This window comes from Lissotriton helveticus, chromosome 8 (assembly GCF_964261635.1).
Source record: "Lissotriton helveticus chromosome 8, aLisHel1.1, whole genome shotgun sequence".
Lineage (NCBI taxonomy): Eukaryota > Metazoa > Chordata > Amphibia > Caudata > Salamandridae > Lissotriton > Lissotriton helveticus.
Window position 1 is genome coordinate 1,222,012,970 of NC_136069.1, and position 21,410 is coordinate 1,222,034,379.

The 21,410-nt window shown below is 42.2% G+C and overlaps 1 protein-coding gene across 14 annotated transcripts in view; it reads left to right on the plus strand.

Annotated features, from left to right (window-relative positions):
* LOC144773261 (uncharacterized) overlaps positions 1-21,410 on the plus strand; it is a 7,170,044-nt gene that overhangs the window by 3,669,178 nt on the left and 3,479,456 nt on the right. For 10 of the 14 annotated variants that reach the window (XM_078658159.1, XM_078658162.1, XM_078658163.1 and 7 more), the window contains one exon: positions 8,140-8,196. The exons of the other annotated variants lie outside the window; for them this stretch is intronic. In XM_078658159.1, the coding sequence (XP_078514285.1) occupies positions 8,140-8,196 (57 nt within the window). The remainder of the gene's footprint in view (positions 1-8,139; positions 8,197-21,410) is intronic. 14 annotated transcript variants of the gene reach the window in all.

Genomic DNA, 21,410 nt, shown 5'->3' on the forward strand with positions numbered 1-21,410 from the left:
ATGTGCCAGGTACGCTCCAACCCCCCTCCCGAGACCCATGGTGCAGTTAGCGCCATATTTTAAAGTGAGATATGTTTTGTATTCATGAAACCTTTCAGTAGGATCACAGACCTTTGGTCCATTGATCCCTTGGAGCACTTGTATCGTGTTTTAACCCCCTATATAGCTACTTTGTGCTTTTTTTTAAAACACCCTTTTTTCACTTCACTTCCCAGAGCTAGAGGTATCATCCCTACAGGGTTATGTGGATGGTGTTAATTCTAGTGTTTATTTGGGAACACATTTGAGGCCACAACAATGAAGCACCCTGGAAGAAACGCAATGACCCATATTTACAACTAATTGTTTGTATGTCTTCTGTGTTTTTCGCTCCACAGGTGCAGAAACACTCCGCAATTAGGAGTATTTTTGGAATGAGCATCCCGCTCTTCCACCTTTTTTATGCACTTTATCACCTTTTTTATTAATTTTTTCACTTTCACGCCCCCAGGTCAGGGTGGACGATTAGAGAGTCCATACCGCCGAGGTTTAATTCCGTCCTGATGAATGCCTAGGTAAATCGAACCCACCCTTAAGGCTGAAACATGTTGACTGACTAATGTAGATTCTGAATTACCCAATCCATTACTTTTGGCACTAAATTCAGACACATAAACCTTTTAACCGTGTCCTACGGATCAATCATTAAACTTTTTTGTAGATACCCTTTAGACACTTTTTACCTTTAATTTAACCTCACAACACGCCCATTTCACACAACCAGCTCCGCAGTCTTCTGGCGTCGCAGCACACCAAAGAGGCATTTGGCCTCTTTGGTGGGGCCCAATGATGAAGCATGACACTGACTAGGTCGGTGTGTGAGGGCTTTCTTTTCCACCCAAATAGGGTGTGAGTTCCACTAGTTGTTTCGCTCCATCTATGTGGCTTTTTTTGAGACTTCAACCTCTCTTTTCTTTTTTACTTACATTGAACCGGGGATCAAGAGAGTGGTCCTGAATTTCCCTGTCTCTCCCATTGTTACTTTGTTGAGTAGATATTTTATTCAATTCCACACCCCTGCAATCCCCTCAGCCCCTATAGGTTAGTGAAATTGAAGCCCTCTCAGCTGTTAGGCAGACTTAGCTAGCATTACATGCATAGATGGCGGTGAAGAAAGCAAATCCTTTTTTCTCAGAGGTAGTATTGAAATTACACTAGATATTCAACTTGTTAGTGTCTTTGCAGGAGCAGTGTCATATTTCACCACTACAGACCTGCTTTCTATCTGGTCCTAGCTTCCGAATTTCATCAGGTTTTCCTTTTATGATTGCTTTGGATAGGCTGCTGCATTAACCAGCATTTTTAAACAAAACATTAATTCCTTAAAAAATGTTTTCAAACTAATAAAATATTTATGTCTTCAATTAAGGGTCCCACGATGGAGAACAAGAATGGCAATTGATTTTTTTTTTCTTTCTTGCTAACTCTCATGATTTGGGTCTGACTTGCATAGATCCCTTACATAAGAACACATGTGTATCTTGTGCACACCAAAAAAGCAGTATAATAGTACCTGTTGCACATATTGTTTGTTGCGGACCCTTGATTAAGAAAGGTCATCGTCGAAGGAATATTAAGGGACTGAGCCCACTCTTCGCCGCACCCGCTGCGCAGGTGCCGCTTCAGAGGCAAGGACACCGGGGACAGTGTTTGGAGTACGGGCGCTGTGCTGTGAGTGGCAGAAGGAGGCTGAGACGGTGAGTGTGAGCCCTGCAGGGACTCCAACATCCAGGAGTCCCTGCGTGACCTGTATCACCTGGTCAGCGCTACCCTGAGCGGACACGCCCACCATGCTGCTCAAAACCAGGCGCTTTCTGCACTCGTGTGGGAACCTGTTGCACATTTTGTTCGTTGCGGACCCTTGATTAAGAAAGGTCATCGTCGAAGGAATATTAAGGGACTGAGCCCACTCTTTGCCGCACCCGCTGCGCGGGTGCCGCTTCAGAGGCAAGGACACCGGGGACAGTGTTTGGAGTACGGGCGCTGTGCTGTGAGTGGCGGAAGGAGACTGAGACGGCGAGTGTGAGCGCTGCAGGGACTCCAACATCCAGGAGTCCCTGCGTGACCTGTATCACCTGGTTAGCGCTACCCTGATCGGACACGCCCACCACGCTCACTACATAAGTGACAGAAGCCCCCGCAGCGCGGGAGCGCGCGGGAGCGCCGGGCTAAGCCCGGGCAAAGGGTGGGCCCTCTGAGGCCCTCAGAGGACGAGGATGTTGGGTTGGGTGCTCCCCCCTAACGACATTATTTTCGCAGCACGTAAGACTCTGACTTGGTTTTTTGGAATATCTTTCTACTTCATTGGTGCTATATCAGAAGGCTATTAGCCTCATACTACACTGTTTTGTGGCCTCTGGTTCCTAGTAACATTTGTTCCAAACTAAGACAATAATTTTCCACTATGTCCACCAGAGGTAGTAGAAGCAAGACAGCTGCCGGGGGGGCGTCTGTGATTGGACCAATAGACAATTTCATTAAAAGGACTAATAATGCCATCGATCTTAGCATTTCGCTCCTTGAGCGTAGGGTTTCGCAAGATCTAGAAAATGCCAAACGTTCTTCTCTTGGGAGCCTTATGTGAGCAAGAACCCCAGTTAGCTCCAGAAATTTAGATATTAATTTACACACAGGTTGTATTCATGAAATCCGAGCCGACCTTCATACCCTACCTAGCGAGGTTAATCTATCGGCAACAAATCCTCTACTTGACTCCGAGCTTGATTTAAGCAGTGAACTAGAGAGGACACCAGATTTAAATATAGATTTCACACCAAAGATTGTAGTGGAAAACAATGAGAAACATCCAAGAGACAGGCAAGAGGGTGCCATTCGAAAGCAAACAAAACAAACGATCCAACCCTTTCCCCCTGCTGCTAGAAAACGCAATGTAACAAAAGGACAACATAAGAAAGGCACAAACAAGCACTCAAACGCTAATGGATCAAATCCACCCATAGAGACATTAAGTAAAGACACTCAGGAGATTCCCCATGTGCGTGCGGACAAGCCTGATGCTATTATAGGAAGCGACCAACTAGTTGAAAGATTTGGCGACCTTTTAAGTATCTTTATGTCGCCAATTGAATCTAGGCTTGCCCATATCGAAAAACAGCTAGAAGAACTAACAGCTTATAACAAAAAAGCTGTTAGTGCCGCTCCAAAAACTAATGTCGGTTTGAAGACAAGTATTGGTAAACTTACATCATCCAAATTGAAGGATATCCCAGTTTCTGATACAGCGACAAAATCAAAACCTACGATGTCCTCAAGTAAAGAAACTGTCACAAATAAACATGTACCAATTAGCAGCCCAATTCCTAGAATTGATACAAACACCCATCTCACAAACACGCAGGCAGAGAAGATGCATACAATATCCCAAAGTGGTAGAAAAACATCAAACCAAACTAGCGACACAATGCCAACTTCCCAAAGGCCCCGGAGGCCTCACGATCCTCCCTACAACTCAAGGCAGATACCTCCAAGCATTAGTCTGCCACCTGAGTGTGGGGCTTATGTGTTGGTTTTGGTTAACGTCCTGAAACTCCGGTATGACCAAGATGAAACCTCCACCTCAATGAAAAATAAGACATTACATTGGTTGATAGCCAATTGCAATTTTCCAATGGAATGCGCAGGAGAAATCACTCTCACCCAGAGAGTAGAATGGATAGGTCCTCTGAAGAAAAAGTTCGAGGGGTATTGTATAATTGTCAATTTTAAAAAACCGCTATGGGCTGAAAAAACTCTGGCTAGGGCCCCCCCCCCAATCTACCTGGGAATTTAACACCACTCTTCTTCCTCTGGGCTATTTTTATAGACATTTAATCACCACCCAATTAACCATGGCAACTAATCCGATTACTCCTTTTTATGATCAAAATTTTATATCTGAAAGAAATACACCTTTCTTTCATCAAAACTCTAAATTCACTTACCCTAATGGTCCTGCACAATGGCATCAAGGCCAAATTCACTTGCACTTGACAACTCATCCTTATTTGTCTACAACGCCACATTATGAGCACAGAGACGCTCGATGGCGCCAAGTTGCCTCTGCACCTGTCAATTCTTATAGCATCTCGACCCATAATAGATTTAATGCATTGTCCGGTCTGGACTTCAATGACTGACTGACTCATGACCAGGCCAAAGGGATAGATGAGCACATTCAAAATAAGGGGGACATATTAATATATAAAACGCCAGACATAGAGGATAAAAATATAACATTTACTCCTGGCAGATATACCTCTAATGTTCTCTCGCAATGTTGGCCGGGCGATCTGGCTAATCAATCATTAGCCCATTCTAATCTTAGGTCAACTGCTAACTTAACGAATACACTATTCCCCCCTAATCTTAATCCACCTATTCCTCAAGTACATTTTACATACTGGGATATAGCCGGCTTGTTTGTTAAACAGACAAACCCTAACTTCCTGAATCAGGTTAATTTGAGTAACATTATCTGCCTTCAGGAAACTTGGGCCACTGACCCCATACACATATTAGGGTATAAGACTATTTTCTCTGCAGCCAAAAAATCTTCTTCTGGAAGAAGCAAGGGTGGTCTAGTCACCTATATTGCAAATACTTTACATAGTGAGAACATTCTCCCCCTAAAACTGAAAGAGAACTATCAGTTAATAGTCCTAAAGAGAACTAAACAAAATTTATGTTATAGTAAATTTTTATAACAATTTGAATACAGATGACCTGACCAACCTTCTCTCAGAGATTTCCCTAGCCCTCCAAGATCTTCGAGTACAGTACATTAAGCAGTCATGTACAATAGTGTGGGGTGGTGACTTTAACCTCCATCTATGTAGAACTAACAACATTGATAGATGTGGAATCAAAGAGGATGACGGCAATGGTATAACACACTTTTTACACTCGATTGAGGGCGAGAAAATGAATGAGATTATGACAGAATTGGAACTGAGTTTCGCTAACGAGATAAAGACCTCCCCAGTAGCCTTTTCGCCAACATTCAACGGCAGAGGTCTGACGAGCCTGATAGATTATGTTCTGATCTCGACATGCAAAGGCCCTAATATCGAATTATTTGAAGTAATTAAAAATCCATTGAGCGATCATTTTCCAAATACCATCGCATTATGAGAATCAAAATCTCATAAAAAGCCCGACTTAATGAATATCTTAGACCAGCAAGAGCTCGAATTAGGATATTTGAATGGTTACACACTAAAATGGGGAAATATTGACAAAGGAGCTGCAACTGTAAAAATAGTCAGGCAAAATCAGACAGACATAATAAACTGTCTTAACTCAAGGACAAAATCCAGAGAAGTTCTGGCTAGCTTTAATATTATTTCCCAAAATATAAAGAAAGAACTTACTAGATCATGTAAGCAAAAAAGTCAGGCGAAAAAAGGTTGGTTTGGCCCGGCTTGTACAAAAGCTTATTCGAAATTGAAGGAAGCCTTAAGTAGGGAAAAGAGAGACAGAGGGGAGGTTATCAGACTAAGAAAAGAATATGCCTTAGTTTTAAAAACCAGAAAACAAGAGCTAAAAGCTGACCTATGGGAGCGTCTAAGTAGAAGTTCAGAATTAAAAGATAGTGCAACTTTCTGGCAAATAGTTAGATGTCCCTTTTTAACAGACAGAGAGGACTTACCATCCATCGATGTTGCAATTAGCGACAGTGAATGGGTAAGTTATTTTTCTAAAGTTTTTAGTGATGGGATCATACGGGGCATGGATTATATAGATCCCTTGTCAGAGGTTTTTTACCCAATACAATTGCTTTTTTTACACGACAAGGTACAAAAAGCACTTAAATCCTCGAAAACAGGCAAAGCCCCAGGCCCAGACGGGGTTCCAGTGGACATTTTTAAATACGCAGCAGATCTTTGGTCCCCATTATTGACTAATGTCCTAAATGCCACCATAGATGAGGGCTTAATAGAAACTTGGAAAACTTCGATACTGGTCCCTATATTTAAAAAAGGGGACCGAAATAGCCCATCTTGTTACAGACCTATTTCGCTCATGGACTCGCTCGGGAAGATGGCAGGTCGGATTCTTCTCGACCGACTCCAGGAGTGGACAACTACCCAGAACATCATCTCGGAAATACAATATGGGTTCCGAGAGGGGCTAGGTACAGTAGATCAAGCATTAAACCTGTCTTTATTGGCAGGAAAATACGTGGAGGCCAAGGGGACAGCGCTGCATATGGTGTACGTTGATTTATCCGCAGCGTTCGATTGTGTAGTACACTCGACGCTGTGGAAAATCATTTCAACAATGGGTGTCGACCCTCCGGTTGTGGATTTCCTTCGGGAATTATACACTGGAACAACAGGAAGAGTAAGATTCGGGACCAAAGGACAGCTCACGGAAAGTTTTAGGGTAGAAAAGGGGGTCAGACATGGATGTGTGCTGGCCCCCTTTTTATTTACCCTGTATTCAAATGGGCTAGAGGCCACCATGCTAGAAGGAAGTAAAGATCTCCCCCTAATTGGTCGTCGGCAGATACCAGCCCTGTTATATGCCGATGACGCGGTCATCCTAGCAAGAACTCCTGTCGAACTGCAGCGAGCACTAGATAGATACTGTGCCTTTATGTCGAGTCTAAACCTGACCCTTAATGTAAAAAAAACATACACTATGCATGCAGGGAAAAAAACTACAAAGACAAGAAGCTTGTATGTAAAAGGCGAGGCACTGGACAGGACTGTAACATACCCATATTTGGGAATTGTAATTGATGAAAAATTCAAATGGAAGGCAGCGATTAATGCTAGGAAACTGGCCTTTTTAAGAGCAACAACAGCACTAAAATCGTTTGCACAAAGACTGGGTCAGAGACCACCATTAGAACTGTTAAAAATATATAACGCAAAATGTGTCAGTACTGCCACGTATGGAGCTGGGATATGGGGTCCTGCGAATGTGGACGAACTGCAAAAAATAGAAAATTATTTTGCAAGATACTTACTTGGAGTACCGAAGGGCTCTTCCACATATGCCTGCCATTTAGAGCTGGGCATAGACCACATATCAGATACAATAAAAATTCAACCAGTAATGCTGTGGCGCCGAATTTGGGTAACCGAACAATGTCATCTAACAAGATCAATTATACAAGACATCCAGACACTTGATCATTGTGGAAAAATAAAATGGTTAGCATATGTCAAAGCTTTATTAACAGATCTAGGATTTAAAAAAAAATTTGCAGAGCCCTTAACAATAACTGAGATCTCAAAGGCGGATTTAAAAAAAGCATGCCTGGCACATTTGGGCCAGGTACGCCTGTTAAAAGAGATAGAGAAACCCTCTGTTTAACAGGGCTTATTAGCTCAGACTGTGCTTTCCATTGAACCCTATTTGATGTACAGATTAACTCAATTTGAAAAATTGTTGCTGACACGTTTCAGATTTAATATGTTTCATTTAATGGTCTCTTTTCCCTCCCAAAATGACTGGTCATCAAAATCAATTCCATGTCCTTGTGACTCTGTCTCGACACAATCGACCATACATACAATTCTCTTCTGCAAATTTTATACAACACCACGAACCCGCTGGTTATTGCCCATACTGAAAAACTGGGGCCTGCGCCAATGTCGTCCAGCATATCTGGCGCTTCAATATCTCGAAGATGAAATAATTGCAAAAATGATGGCCCGTTTCCTTAAATTTTGTATTCGTCATCGTTTAAATCTTTGACAAAGACGAGTCATCTTGTTTGCAAAATAGAGGGCTGGTGAATCTACTGTAATGAATGCATGTTGTGGTCATAATTTCATGAACTGTAATTTTATGAACTGTGATTTCTATGAAAATTGTTTTTATTTCATAGTAATAACTAAATTTTAACTGATCCTCTTTTAACTGAGCTAATTGTATAAAATGCATTTTTATGAACTTTTATGGTATTTCTACAAATATGAAAAACCGAACAAAGTTGGTTTTGATTTGATTTAGTACATTAATTGAAGTAATGGACACATTTGAAAACCCAACAGTTGTATAATATTTTTTTCCATTGCTTCAATGCATAAAAACTTTGGTATGACTCTTTTGCCCATGTTCATCAGTTTTATTATCTGCCTTCTTTAGGTACTGGAAGCACAAAAATCAATTGATCAAAGTCTTGAGAAGTCATCAGCGGAAGAGGCAAGTCTCTCATGTTAATATTTCATTAGCTCAGCTTATGGAATGAAACCCTCAATATGCTAAAGTTTGTAAACATTTCTACAACATTATGCTCCTTTGAACAAGATCAACACACCAATATGAGCAATGTTCATCAATGTGAGCTCGAATCTTTGTTTCCAATAGAGGCTCAGTCACTCACTCAACTCTAACTTGGTGTCTGAGACTCATCCTTTCACTCCCTCACTCCCGCACTATTAGTCACTCACTAACTCTTATTCTCATTCAGGGGATCTTCATTGCTAATCGTAAGCACTTAATAAACCCACCTTTGTGTGGTGACCCAGGAGCAGTACTTTCAAAATCACATCCACTTAGCCTTACTGTGGATAGGCCAGGAAACATATGTGACAGACATGTTCAATTTTTGCAGTGTTAAAAACAGGCCATACTGCCAATCTTTATAACCTTAACAAGCATTTGCAATGCAATAGGTCTCGCATTAGGAAAGTTTGAGCTATTGGTATTGTAAATGACACATTTTTATTTATGTGTTGGTTTTGAAAATAGCATAATTATTAGCTTTGTCATTTACAATGCCAATAGTTATAACTTTCACAAATGTGACACCTATAGAATTTGTAATGCAATATGTGTTGTATTTACGTGACTTAGATGTGTTGATATTACAAATACCAATGGCTTTTATGTTTTTTTAATAATTAATACTTAAATAAAAGTTATTGTAATTTATGATGGCAATAGCTTAAAGTTTTGTAAATAACTTTTGTGAAGATTATGTTCGGTGTATTTTATTGTGACGAAAATCCAAGAACAGAAGTGAAATATTAACATCTTTTTGTGACATTTGTAATAAAGCTTGAAACATTGAGAGAACATATTTGAACCAGTTGTTGTTGAATGGTTGCACAGATTTGTGCTGTGGTGGTGCTGAGTGAGTGCAATAGATAGATTGAGTGAGTGTGATAGATAGAGTGAGTGCGATAGATAGAGCGAGTGTGATAGATAGATAGAGTGAGATAGACAGATAGAGTGCAATAGATGAGTGTGATAGATAGAGTGAGTACGATAGATAGATAAAGTGAGTGCGATAGATAGATGGAGTGAGTGCGATAGATAGATAGAGTGAGTGCGATAGAGTGAGTGCGATAGGGTGAGGGCGATAGAGTAAGGACGATAGAGTGAGGGCGACAGATTGAGGGCAATAGATAGATAGATAGATAGAGTGAGGGAGATAGATAGAGTAAGGGAGATATATAGATAGAGTGAGTGTGATAAATAGATAGAGTGAGTGCGGTAGATAGAGTGAGCGCGATAGATAGAGTGAGTGTGATAGATAGATAGAGTGAGTGAGAGCGATAGATAGATAAAGTGATTGCGATAGATAGATAGAGTAAGTGTGATAGATAGAGTGAGTGCGATAGATTGATAGAGTGTGATAGATAGATAGAGTGAGTGTGATAGATGGATAGAGTGAGTGTGATAGAGTGAGGGCGATAGAGTTAGGGCGATAGAGTTAGGGCGATAGATAAATAGAGTGAGGGCGATAGATAGATAGAGTAAGCTAGATAGGTAGAGTGAGGGAGATAGATAGATAGAGTGAGTGCGATAGATAGATAGAGTGAGTGTGATAGATAGATAGATAGAGTGAGTGCAATAGATAGATAAAGTGAGTGCAATAGATAGATAGAGTGAGTGCGATAGATAGAGTGAGTGCGATAGATAGAGTGAGTGCGATACATAGATAGAGTGAGTGCGATAGATAGAGTGAGGGCGATAGATAGATAGAGTGAGTGATATAGACAGAGTGAGTGTGATAAATAGATAGAGTGAGTGCGATGGATAGATAGAGTGAGTGCGATAGATAGAGTGAGGGCGATAGACAGACAGACAGACAGACAGACAGACAGATAGATAGATAGATGGATAGATGGATAGATAGATAGATAGATAGATAGATAGATAGATAGATAGATAGATAGATAGATAGATAGATAGATAGATAGATAGATAGATAGATAGATAGAGTAATTATTAACCCTGGGCGTCCGAATCGGCTACGCCCACGGAGTCGGCGTAGTGTTGCCTCCTACGCATTTTGCGTAGACAGAGTAGCCGGCAACACTACGCCCACTCCGTGTGCGTAGCCGAGTCGGCCGCCACCCGCCTCCCTCCCGCCCTCCCCTACATACAATATCTAAGCAACTACCCTTAATGAAACTATTTTAAAGCACTTACCGTGTCCGGGGGCTCGTCCGGGCTCCCTCTGGGAATAGCGTCCTTTCCTGGATACCAATGCGCATGCGCGGGCGGCCGCGCATGCGCATGTCTCGGGAGAAATGCGCATGCGCGGCCGCCCGCGCATGCGCATTGGTATCCAGGACGACGCTATTCCCAGAGGGAGCCCCGGACGAGCCCCCGGACACGGTAAGTGCTTTAAAACAGTTTTATTAAGGTTAGTTGCTTAAATAATGGATGTAGGGGAGAGCGGGAGGGAGGTGCGTAGTGGGGCTACGCGGAGTGCGGGAGTGGGCGTAGCTTCTCGCCCTCTCCGCGTAGCTCCGCGGAGCCCCACTACACCCACTACGCCCAGGGTTAGTAATTATGTGGCATGTAATTATGTGGCACTGAGTGTTATTGTTTGGAGTGTATTTTGCATTGTAATTATATAGGATATAATTAAGTGACACTGAGTGGTATTTGGAGTGTATATTGCATTGAGCGCAGTGTAATTATGTAGGATATAATTATCTGGCACTGAGTGGTATTATGAGGAGTGTATGTTGTACTCAGTAGAGTGTAATTGTGTGGCATGTAATTATGGCACTGAGTGTTATTGTTTGGAGTGTATGTTGCATTGTAATTATGTAGGATATAATTATGTGGCACTGAGCGGCATTGTGTGGAGTGTATGTTGCATTCAGTAGAGTGTAATTGTGTGGTGTGTAATTATGTAGCACAGTGGTATTGTTTGGAGTGTATGTTGCATTGAATGCAGTTTAATTATGTAGCATATAATTATGTGGCACTGAGTGGTATTGTGTGGAGTTTGTGGCTTTCATTAGAGTGTAATTATGTGGCATGTAATTATGTGGTACTGATTGGTATTTGGAGTGTATGTTGCGTTGAGCGCAGTGTAATTATGCGGCATGTATTTATGTGGCACTGAGTGGTATTTGGAGTGCATGTTGCATTGAGTGTGGTGTAATTATGTGTTGTGTAATTATGTGGCACTGAGTGGTATTTGGAGCGTATGTTGCATTGAGTGCCGTGTAATTATGTGGCGTGTAGTTATGTGTCACTGAGTGGTATTGTCTGGAGTGTATGTTGTATTCAGTAGAGTGTAATTATGTGGCATTTAATTATGTGGCACTAAGTGGTATTGTTTGGAGTGCATGTTGCATTGAGTGCAGTGTAATTATGTAGCATATAAATATGTGGCACTGAGTGGTATTGTGTGGAGTGTGTGTTGCATTCAGTAGAGTGTAATTATGTGGAGTGTAATTATGTGGCACTGAGTGGTATTTGGAGTGTATGTTGCATTGAGTGCAGTGTAATTATGTGGTGTGTAATTATGTGGCACTGAGTGGTATTTGGAGTGTGTGTTGGATTGAGTGCAGTGTAATTATGTGGCATGTAACTATGTGGCACTGAGTGGTATTTGGAGTGTGTGTTCCATTGAGCGCAGTGTAATTATGAAGCATATAATTATGTGGCACTGAGTGGTATTATGAGGAGTGTATGTTGTATTCAGTGCAGTGTAATTATGTAGCATATGATTATGTGGCACTGAGTGGTATTGTGTGGAGTGTGTGTTGCATTCAGTAGAGTGTAAATATGTGGTGTGTAATTATGTGGCACTGAGTGGTATTTGGAGTGTATGTTGCATTGAGTGCAGCGTAAATATGTTGTATATAACTATGTGGCACTAAGTGGTATTTGGAGTGTATGTTGCATTGAGTGCAGTGTAATTATGTGGCGTGTGAGTGCGATAGATAGAGTGAGTGTGCTAGATAGATAGAGTGAGATAGACAGATAGAGTGCAATATATAGAGTGTGATAGATAGAGTGAGTACGATAGATAGATAAAGTGAGTGCGATAGATAGATGGAGTGAGTGCGATAGATAGATAGAGTGAGAGAAACCAGCCGAGAGAAGCCCTGCTGGAAGAGAAAACCAACAACCAAGAAGTAGTACCACTCACATGTGTAACCACATTCAATAGTTTGTCTAACCGCATGAAGAAAACAATAAATAAACATTGGAGCATTATAACATCAGTGAAAGAGGATTGGGAAAAACCTCTCTTCTCCTTCAAAAAGGGTCGTAGTCTGAAGGATGCTTTGGTCCACACTCGTCCAAAAGAAAAGACAAACCCCAAAATCTCTTCAGTCATGGCGGCATGGGGTCTGCCTCCAATCATAGGGCACTACCCCTGCTCAGATTGTAGCGTGTGCCATCTAACGGAGGCTTCAAAAACACTCTCGTTGGAACAAGGAAAAACCTGGACACAGATTGCACATACCAACTGCAATTCAACTAATGTGGTGTATCTAATCACATGCCCCTGTTCCTTACGCTATGTTGGCATGACTACACGCAAAGTGAAACAGCGTATTTGCGAACACCGGAGTAATATAAGGTGTAAAAAAGCTACAACAAAGTTGAGCCGTCATTTTTTGGATTCTAATCATACCACCAATGATATGAAATGGACAATTATCGAGGCAATCACTGGTACCACGAATGTCTCTAGCAGGCTTTTTGAAAAGGAGCAGCGCTGGGTGTACCGTTTAGGTACCAACATCATTGGGCTCAATGATGATATTCCGTGGAATACGGTTTTGGGCTAACAAGTTGTGCTCCTGCACATACTTTATTTGCCAACTGCAACCTAGTCCTTGAATATTCTCTCTCCTATAGTTCATTCTCCTATAAAGTGACTAAGATATCCTGAGTAATTTTAAATGAGTAATTATAAATTGTATGTACATTCTAATCCCTCAGGGAACATGATATGCACAGTTTAGAACACTACCTTCTATATCCTCACAGCATGGAGTACCAAAGAATAAATGTCTTCTCCATCTCCCTCCTTTGCTCACAAGCCGAGACATCGTGCCCCACGATGCGTGCACGATACTATGCACTTGGCATTAAAAGATTAAACTCCCCATCGTAATCTGAACATCCCTAGTCTTGTACATCAATGACGCCTCGGAGAGTGAACCGACTTTCGGTTGGGTGGTATCATGTTTAACAACAGGGTTACACTTACCCGTTATTTTCCAATAGGTCTGCACTTCTGCACTCTGTGCATCCCGCATTGTATATCCCACTATTTACACTTATGTAAATCAAAACAGGCGTGGTGTTTGAACGTCGCCTTTATGGCTGTCTTAACATAGGCTTCGTTTGCTGCTTTGTTTATGCTTTTTACTTGCTCCCCTATTGGTCACTAAATTCAAGCCTCTCTGTGGTGACACGCCGCGCCCCATTCACCAGGGCCGGCGCGCTCCAGGACTCGTTCCCGCGTGGCCACGCCCACCCGGAAGAGTGCCGTAGAAGGGAGACAAGCTTTTAAACTCGCTCACCGGCCCCGCTCTCCATCGTCGGGGTCCGGTTTGGGGATATGCAAGGTGCACAAGCGGGCTGCGAGCGTTGAGGGCGTGAGTTACTTCACCACGACGATCGGCCCACCACTACATGATCGAGCTAAGTTTAACCCGATTCTGTGCATTTCTAGCCTCTACTTTCTATTTGCAGGATGTGCCAGGTACGCTCCAACCCCCCTCCCGAGACCCATGGTGCAGTTAGCGCCATATTTTAAAGTGAGATATGTTTTGTATTCATGAAACCTTTCAGTAGGGTCACAGACCTTTGGTCCATTGATCCCTTGGAGCACTTGTATCGTGTTTTAACCCCCTATATAGCTACTTTGTGCTTTTTTTAAAAACACCCTTTTTTTCACTTCACTTCCCAGAGCTAGAGGTATCATCCCTACAGGGTTATGTGGATGGTGTTAATTCTAGTGTTTATTTGGGAACACATTTGAGGCCACAACAATGAAGCACCCTGGAAGAAACGCAATGACCCATATTTACAACTAATTGTTTGTATGTCTTCTGTGTTGTTTGTGTTTTTCGCTCCACAGGTGCAGAAACACTCCGCAATTAGGAGTATTTTTGGAATGAGCATCCCGCTCTTCCACCTTTTTTATGCACTTTATCACCTTTTTTATTAATTTTTTCACTTTCACGCCCCCAGGTCAGGGTGGACGATTAGAGAGTCCATACCGCCGGGGTTTAATTCCGTCCTGATGAATGCCTAGGTAAATCGAACCCACCCTTAAGGCTGAAACATGTTGACTGACTAATGTAGATTCTGAATTACCCAATCCATTACTTTTGGCAGTAAATTCAGACACATAAACCTTTTAACCGTGCCCTACGGATCAATCATTAAACTTTTTTGTAGATACCCTTTAGACACTTTTTACCTTTAATTTAACCTCACAACACGCCCATTTCACACAACCAGCTCCGCAGTCTTCTGGCGTCGCAGCACACCAAAGAGGCATTCGGCCTCTTTGGTGGGGCCCAATGATGAAGCATGACACTGACTAGGTCGGTGTGTGAGGGCTTTCTTTTCCACCCAAATAGGGTGTGAGTTCCACTAGTTGTTTCGCTCCATCTATGTGGCTTTTTTTGAGACTTCAACCTCTCTTTTCTTGTTTACTTACATTGAACCGGGGATCAAGAGAGTGGTCCTGAATTTCCCTGTCTCTCCGATTGTTACTTTGTTGAGTAGATATTTTATTCAATTCCACACCCCTGCAATCCCCTCAGCCCCTATAGGTTAGTGAAATTGAAGCCCTCTCAGCTGTTAGGCAGTCTTAGCTAGCATTACATGCATAGATGGCGGTGAAGAAAGCAAATCCTTTTTTCTCAGAGGTAGTATTGAAATTACACTAGATATTCAACTTGTTAGTGTCTTTGCAGGAGCAGTGTCATATTTCACCACTACAGACCTGCTTTCTATCTGGTCCCAGCTTCCGAATTTCATCAGGTTTTCCTTTTATGATTGCTTTGGATAGGCTGCTGCATTAACCAGCATTTTTAAACAAAACATTAATTCCTTAAAAAATGTTTTCAAACTAATAAAATATTTATGTCTTCAATTAAGGGTCCCACGATGGAGAACAAGAATGGCAATTGATTTTTTTTTTTCTTTCTTGCTAACTCTCATGATTTGGGTCTGACTTGCATAGATCCCTTACATAAGAACACATGTGTATCTTGTGCACACCAAAAAAGCAGTATAATAGTACCTGTTGCACATTTTGTTTGTTGCGGACCCTTGATTAAGAAAGGTAATCGTCGAAGGAATATTAAGGGACTGAGCCCACTCTTCGCCGCACCCGCTGCGCAGGTGCCGCTTCAGAGGAAAGGACACCGGGGACAGTGTTTGGAGTATGGGCGCTGTGCTGTGAGTGGCAGAAGGAGGCTGAGACGGTGAGTGTGAGCCCTGCAGGGACTCCAACATCCAGGAGTCCCTGCGTGACCTGTATCACCTGGTCAGCGCTACCCTGAGCGGACACGCCCACCATGCTGCTCAAAACCAGGCGCTTTCTGCACTCGTGTGGGAACCTGTTGCACATTTTGTTCGTTGCGGACCCTTGATTAAGAAAGGTCATCGTCGAAGGAATATTAAGGGACTGAGCCCACTCTTTGCCGCACCCGCTGCGCAAGTGCCGCTTCAGAGGCAAGGACACCGGGGACAGTGTTTGGAGTACGGGCGCTGTGCTGTGAGTGGCGGAAGGAGACTGAGACGGCGAGTGTGAGCGCTGCAGGGACTCCAACATCCAGGAGTCCCTGCGTGACCTGTATCACCTGGTCAGCGCTACCCTGATCGGACACGCCCACCACGCTCACTACATAAGTGACAGAAGCCCCCGCAGCGCGGGAGCGCCGGGCTAAGCCCGGGCAAAGGGTGGGCCCTCTGAGGCCCTCAGAGGACGAGGATGTTGGGTTGGGTGCTTCCCCCTAACGACATTATTTTCGCAGCACGTAAGACTCTGACTTGGTTTTTTGGAATATCTTTCTACTTCATTGGTGCTATATCAGAAGGCTATTAGCCTCGTACTACACTGTTTTGTGGCTTCTGGTTCCTAGTAACATTTGTTCCAAACTAAGACAATAATTTTCCACTATGTCCACCAGAGGTAGTAGAAGCAAGACAGCTGCCGGGGGGGCGTCTGTGATTGGACCAATAGACAATTTCATTAAAAGGACTAATAATGCCATCGATCTTAGCATTTCGCTCCTTGAGCGTAGGGTTTCGCAAGATCTAGAAAATGCCAAACGTTCTTCTCTTGGGAGCCTTATGTGAGCAAGAACCCCAGTTAGCTCCAGAAATTTAGATATTAATTTACACACAGGTTGTATTCATGAAATCCGAGCCGACCTTCATACCCTACGTAGCGAGGTTAATCTATCGGCAACAAATCCTCTACTTGACTCCGAGCTTGATTTAAGCAGTGAACTAGAGAGGACACCAGATTTAAATATAGATTTCACACCAAAGATTGTAGTGGAAAACAATGAGAAACATCCAAGAGACAGGCAAGAGGGTGCCATTCGAAAGCAAACAAAACAAACGATCCAACCCTTTCCCCCTGCTGCTAGAAAACGCAATGTAACAAAAGGACAACATAAGAAAGGCACAAACAAGCACTCAAACGCTAATGGATCAAATCCACCCATAGAGACATTAAGTAAAGACACTCAGGAGATTCCCCATGTGCGTGCGGACAAGCCTGATGCTATTATAGGAAACGACCAACTAGTTGAAAGATTTGGCGACCTTTTAAGTATCATTATGTCGCCAATTGAATCTAGGCTTGCCCATATCGAAAAACAGCTAGAAGAACTAACAGCTTATAACAAAAAAGCTGTTAGTGCCGCTCCAAAAACTAATGTCGGTTTGAAGACAAGTATTGGTAAACTTACATCATCCAAATTGAAGGATATCCCAGTTTCTGATACAGCGACAAAATCAAAACCTACGATGTCCTCAAGTAAAGAAACTGTCACAAATAAACATGTACCAATTAGCAGCCCAATTCCTAGAATTGATACAAACACCCATCTCACAAACACGCAGGCAGAGAAGATGCATACAATATCCCAAAGTGGTAGAAAAACATCAAACCAAACTAGCGACACAATGCCAACTTCCCAAAGGCCCCGGAGGCCTCACGATCCTCCCTACAACTCAAGGCAGATACCTCCAAGCATTAGTCTGCCACCTGAGTGTGGGGCTTATGTGTTGGTTTTGGTTAACGTCCTGAAACTCCGGTATGACCAAGATGAAACCTCCACCTCAATGAAAAATAAGACATTACATTGGTTGATAGCCAATTGCAATTTTCCAATGGAATGCGCAGGAGAAATCACTCTCACCCAGAGAGTAGAATGGATAGGTCCTCTGAAGAAAAAGTTTGAGGGGTATTGTATAATTGTCAATTTTAAAAAAACGCTATGGGCTGAAAAAACTCTGGCTAGGGCCCCCCCCATCTACCTGGGAATTTAACAGCACTCTTCTTCCTCTGGGCTATTTTTATAGACATTTAATCACCACCCAATTAACCATGGCAACTAATCCGATTACTCCTTTTTATGATCAAAATTTTATATCTGAAAGAAATACACCTTTCTTTCATCAAAACTCTAAATTCACTTACCCTAATGGTCCTGCACAATGGCATCAAGGCCAAATTCACTTGCACTTGACAACTCATCCTTATTTGTCTACAACGCCACATTATGAGCACAGAGACGCTCGATGGCGCCAAGTTGCCTCTGCACCTGGCAATTCTTATAGCATCTCGACCCATAATAGATTTAATGCATTGTCCGGTCTGGACTTCAATGACTGACTGACTCATGACCAGGCCAAAGGGATAGATGAGCACATTCAAAATAAGGGGGACATATTAATATATAAAACGCCAGACATAGAGGATAAAAATATAACATTTAATCCTGGCAGATATACCTCTAATGTTCTCTCGCAATGTTGGCCGGGCGATCTGGCTAATCAATCATTAGCCCATTCTAATCTTAGGTCAACTGCTAACTTAACGAATACACTAATCCCCCCTAATCTTAATCCACCTATTCCTCAAGTACATTTTACATACTGGAATATAGCCGGCTTGTTTGTTAAACAGACAAACCCTAACTTCCTGAATCAGGTTAATTTGAGTAACATTATCTGCCTTCAGGAAACTTGGGCCACTGACCCCATACACATATTAGGGTATAAGACTTTTTTCTCTGCAGCCAAAAAATCTTCTTCTGGAAGAAGCAAGGGTGGTCTAGTCACCTATATTGCAAATACTTTACATAGTGAGAACATTCTCCCCCTAAAACTGAAAGAGAACTATCAGTTAATAGTCCTAAAGAGAACTAAACAAAATTTATGATATAGTAAATTTTTATAACAATTTGAATACAGATGACCTGACCAACCTTCTCTCAGAGATTTCCCTAGCCCTCCAAGATCTTCGAGTACAGTACATTAAGCAGCCATGTACAATAGTGTGGGGTGGTGACTTTAACCTCCATCTATGTAGAACTAACAACATTGATAGATGTGGAATCAAAGAGGATGACGGCAATGGTATAACACACTTTTTACACTCGTTTGAGGGCGAGAAAATGAATGAGATTATGACAGAATTGGAACTGAGTTTCGCTAACGAGATAAAGACCTCCCCAGTAGCCTTTTCGCCAACATTCAACGGCAGAGGTCTGACGAGCCTGATAGATTATGTTCTGATCTCGACATGCAAAGGCCCTAATATCGAATTATTTGAAGTAATTAAAAATCCATTGAGCGATCATTTTCCAAATACCATCGCATTATGCGAATCAAAATCTCATAAAAAGCCCGACTTAATGAATATCTTAGACCAGCAAGAGCTCGAATTAGGATCTTTGAATGGTTACACACTAAAATGGGGAAATATTGACAAAGGAGCTGCAACTGTAAAAATAGTCAGGCAAAATCAGACAGACATAATAAACTGTCTTAACTCAAGGACAAAATCCAGAGAAGTTCTGGCTAGCTTTAATATTATTTCCCAAAATATAAAGAAAGAACTTACTAGATCATGTAAGCAAAAAAGTCAGGCGAAAAAAGGTTGGTTTGGCCCGGCTTGTACAAAAGCTTATTCGAAATTGAAGGAAGCCTTAAGTAGGGAAAAGAGAGACAGAGGGGAGGTTATCAGACTAAGAAAAGAATATGCCTTAGTTTTAAAAACCAGAAAACAAGAGCTAAAAGCTGACCTATGGGAGCGTCTAAGTAGAAGTTCAGAATTAAAAGATAGTGCAACTTTCTGGCAAATAGTTAGATGTCCCTTTTTAACAGACAGAGAGGACTTACCATCCATCGATGTTGCAATTAGCGACAGTGAATGGGTAAGTTATTTTTCTAAAGTTTTTAGTGATGGGATCATACGGGGCATGGATTATATAGATCCCTTGTCAGAGGTTTTTTACCCAATACAATTGCTTTTTTACACGACAAGGTACAAAAAGCACTTAAATCCTCGAAAACAGGCAAAGCCCCAGGCCCAGACGGGGTTCCAGTGGACATTTTTAAATACGCAGCAGATCTTTGGTCCCCATTATTGACTAATGTCCTAAATGCCACCATAGATGAGGGCTTAATAGAAACTTGGAAAACTTCGATACTGGTCCCTATATTTAAAAAAGGGGACCGAAATAGCCCATCTTGTTACAGACCTATTTCGCTTCTGGACTCGCTCGGGAAGATGGCAGGTCGGATTCTTCTCGACCGACTCCAGGAGTGGACAACTACCCAGAACATCATCTCGGAAATACAATATGGGTTCCGAGAGGGGCTAGGTACAGTAGATCAAGCATTAAACCTGTCTTTATTGGCAGGAAAATACGTGGAGGCCAAGGGGACAGCGCTGCATATGGTGTAGGTTGATTTATCCGCAGCGTTCGATTGTGTAGTACACTCGACGCTGTGGAAAATCATTTCAACAATGGGTGTCGACCCTCCGGTTGTGGATTTCCTTCGGGAATTATACACTGGAACAACAGGAAGAGTAAGATTCGGGACCAAAGGACAGCTCACGGAAAGTTTTAGGGTAGAAAAGGGGGTCAGACATGGATGTGTGCTGGCCCCCTTTTTATTTACCCTGTATTCAAATGGGCTAGAGGCCACCATGCTAGAAGGAAGTAAAGATCTCCCCCTAATTGGTCGTCGGCAGATACCAGCCCTGTTATATGCCGACGACGCGGTCATCCTAGCAAGAACTCCTGTCGAACTGCAGCGAGCACTAGATAGATACTGTGCCTTTATGTCGAGTCTAAACCTGACCCTTAATGTAAAAAAACATACACTATGCATGCAGGGAAAAAAACTACAAAGACAAGAAGCTTGTATGTAAAAGGCGAGGCACTGGACAGGACTGTAACATACCCATATTTGGGAATTGTAATTGATGAAAAATTCAAATGGAAGGCAGCGATTAATGCTAGGAAACTGGCCTTTTTAAGAGCAACAACAGCACTAAAATCGTTTGCACAAAGACTGGGTCAGAGACCACCATTAGAACTGTTAAAAATATATAACGCAAAATGTGTCAGTACTGCCACGTATGGAGCTGGGATATGGGGTCCTGCGAATGTGGACGAACTGCAAAAAATAGAAAATTATTTTGCAAGATACTTACTTGGAGTACCGAAGGGCTCTTCCACATAGGCCTGTCATTTAGAGCTGGGCATAGACCACATATCAGATACAATAAAAATTCAACCAGTAATGCTGTGGCGCCGAATTTGGGTAACCCAACAATGTCATCTAACAAGATCAATTATACAAGACATCCAGACACTTGATCATTGTGGAAAAATAAAATGGTTAGCATATGTCAAAGCTTTATTAACAGATCTAGGATTTAAAAAATTTTTGCAGAGCCCTTAACAATAACTGAGATCTCAAAGGCGGATTTAAAAAAAGCATGCCTGGCACATTTGGGCCAGGTACGCCTGTTAAAAGAGATAGAGAAACCCTCTGTTTAACACGGCTTATTAGCTCAGACTGTGCTTTCCATTGAACCCTATTTGATGTACAGATTAACTCAATTTGAAAAATTGTTGCTGACACGTTTC